The sequence below is a fragment of the Equus caballus genome, chromosome 11, assembly GCF_041296265.1.
Source record: "Equus caballus isolate H_3958 breed thoroughbred chromosome 11, TB-T2T, whole genome shotgun sequence".
Taxonomy (NCBI): domain Eukaryota; kingdom Metazoa; phylum Chordata; class Mammalia; order Perissodactyla; family Equidae; genus Equus; species Equus caballus.
In genome coordinates this window covers 21,722,789-21,724,628 of record NC_091694.1, presented here as the reverse complement: position 1 = coordinate 21,724,628, position 1,840 = coordinate 21,722,789, and the positions used below count along the sequence as shown (strand labels likewise).

At 43.5% G+C, this 1,840-nt stretch overlaps 1 protein-coding gene across 1 annotated transcript; it reads right to left on the bottom strand.

Moving 5' to 3' along the window:
- On the bottom strand, positions 1 to 653 carry LOC100629714 (keratin-associated protein 3-1-like). Its single transcript, XM_003362569.5, has one exon. It carries the CDS (start codon positions 541 to 543, stop codon positions 244 to 246), a length of 300 nt encoding a protein of 99 aa, XP_003362617.1. The 5' UTR covers positions 544 to 653; the 3' UTR covers positions 1 to 243.
- Between the last annotated feature and the right edge of the window lie 1,187 nt (positions 654 to 1,840).

Here is a 1,840-nt window from a genome sequence, read left to right as displayed (position 1 = left end):
TGGTTTGCGGAGCAGTGCTGTTTATTTAGTCTTAAAATAAGGAGTTCCATGATAGCATTTTTTTCCACTTCTCGTTTGAAATCGTTGTTTGGAACATAGAAAGAACACTTCTGCAAAACTGGAGGCACAGGGCCAGAGCATTTTCTTCCATGGTGTCTAATTAAAGGCCATTTGCTGAGCAGCCCTTAAAGACTATTGCAGCCCCTTAGGGCAAGGTGAGCAAGCTCTTTGAAACCTCTTTGGCTAGCAGCAAGGTGCTTCACACTCACAGGGCTGGACGCAAGTTGTGACAGAGATCCCGCTCAGGTTTGGAGTAGGGTGGCAGCTGTTGAGCAGCCAACAAGATGGCATGTAGGAGTCAGGCACACAACAGGGTGGGGGGCAGGCATCACAGCAGGTGGGCTGAAGGAGGCTGATCTCGTGTGGGCAGGTGCTCGGCAGGCAGACTCCACATTGACAGCATACCCTAGAGGAGCAGATGGTGGCAGCAGGGCCAGTGGGGAGGGTGCAGCATCCTTGGAGACAAGAATCACAGCAAGACATAGTGACAGTGATCAGGCAGATTTTTGTTGCAAAGGAAGATTTTCTTCTACAAAGTTGTCCTCTGTGGGTCTTTTATATCCTCCTGTCTCAGGGAACATGGCTTCCATCCATCAGAATGTTTCCTTGTTGTTGTTTGTATAACCCCATACAAATAACTCACTTACTTCTTATTTATCAGCCACAGGATGAGCTCTTCTTCAGTTTTGTTTGGTTGTGTTGCTACATTCAAACTTGCTTCCTGTTGCAGTTTCAAAATGGTGTCAGTGTAGGTTCTCCACTTAATCATGGGTAGACACATCAGTATCTACCCTGACTTTCCTCTTCTTTACCAACCAGAGTTTGTTCTTACAAGTCATCACTGCTGAGTGTTAAGAATCAAGGGTGAGTGTTCTTTCTATGTTCTAAACAACGATTTCAAACGAGAAGTGGAAAAAAATGCTATCATGGAACTCCTTATTTTAAGACTAAATAAACAGCACTGCTCCGTGGCTGAGTGGTTAAGTTCGCAACTCTGCTTCGGCGGCGCAGGGTTTCGCCGGTTCGAATCCTGGGCACGGACATGGCACTGCTCATCAAGCCATGCTGAGGCGGCATCCCACATGCCACAACTAGAAGGACCCACAACTAAAATATACACAGCTCTGTACCAGGGAGCTTTGGGAGAAAAAGGAAAAATAAAATCTTTAAAAAAAAAAAGGAATCAAGGGTGATTTCCCAAATTTGGGGAAAATCATAATCACCTACCATAGTGTTGTTACAAAGTTAAGTAAAGATTAAATGAGAATTGCTTGTGTAAATTATTCAGCATTGTGTATGGCACAATAGAGTTCTCTAATAAATGGCAATTCCTCTTCTCGGTATTGTGAGAATTCCCACAAGAGGAAATGCAACAAAAGAAGGCTGAAATGATCAAAGAAGCTTTCCTGGGGGCTTTGGATTAAGCTGTTTTGATCACAAATGCTTAGAAAAGAGGTAAGTGCATTTTGGGTAAGGAAAACAATGATTTCTCCTATGACACTGTTCTGCCCATACTCTCAACCCTGCCCCTAAAAGAATTGGCCCCATGCTCTTTTGCCTCTGTTACACCTCATATCCACCCATAACACTTTGCTGCATTTTTTTTGTATACTTGTTCATTCTCTTTACTAGAATGTAATCTCCTTGAAAGCAGGGCCTGTGACTTATTTTTCTTGGTTTCCCCAGTCCCTAGTATCAATCCTGGATTATGGGGTGAAGTCTGGAAGCTGAAACACATGGAATACATATTTAAGGAAAGAAGGTTGGAAAATAATGGTCA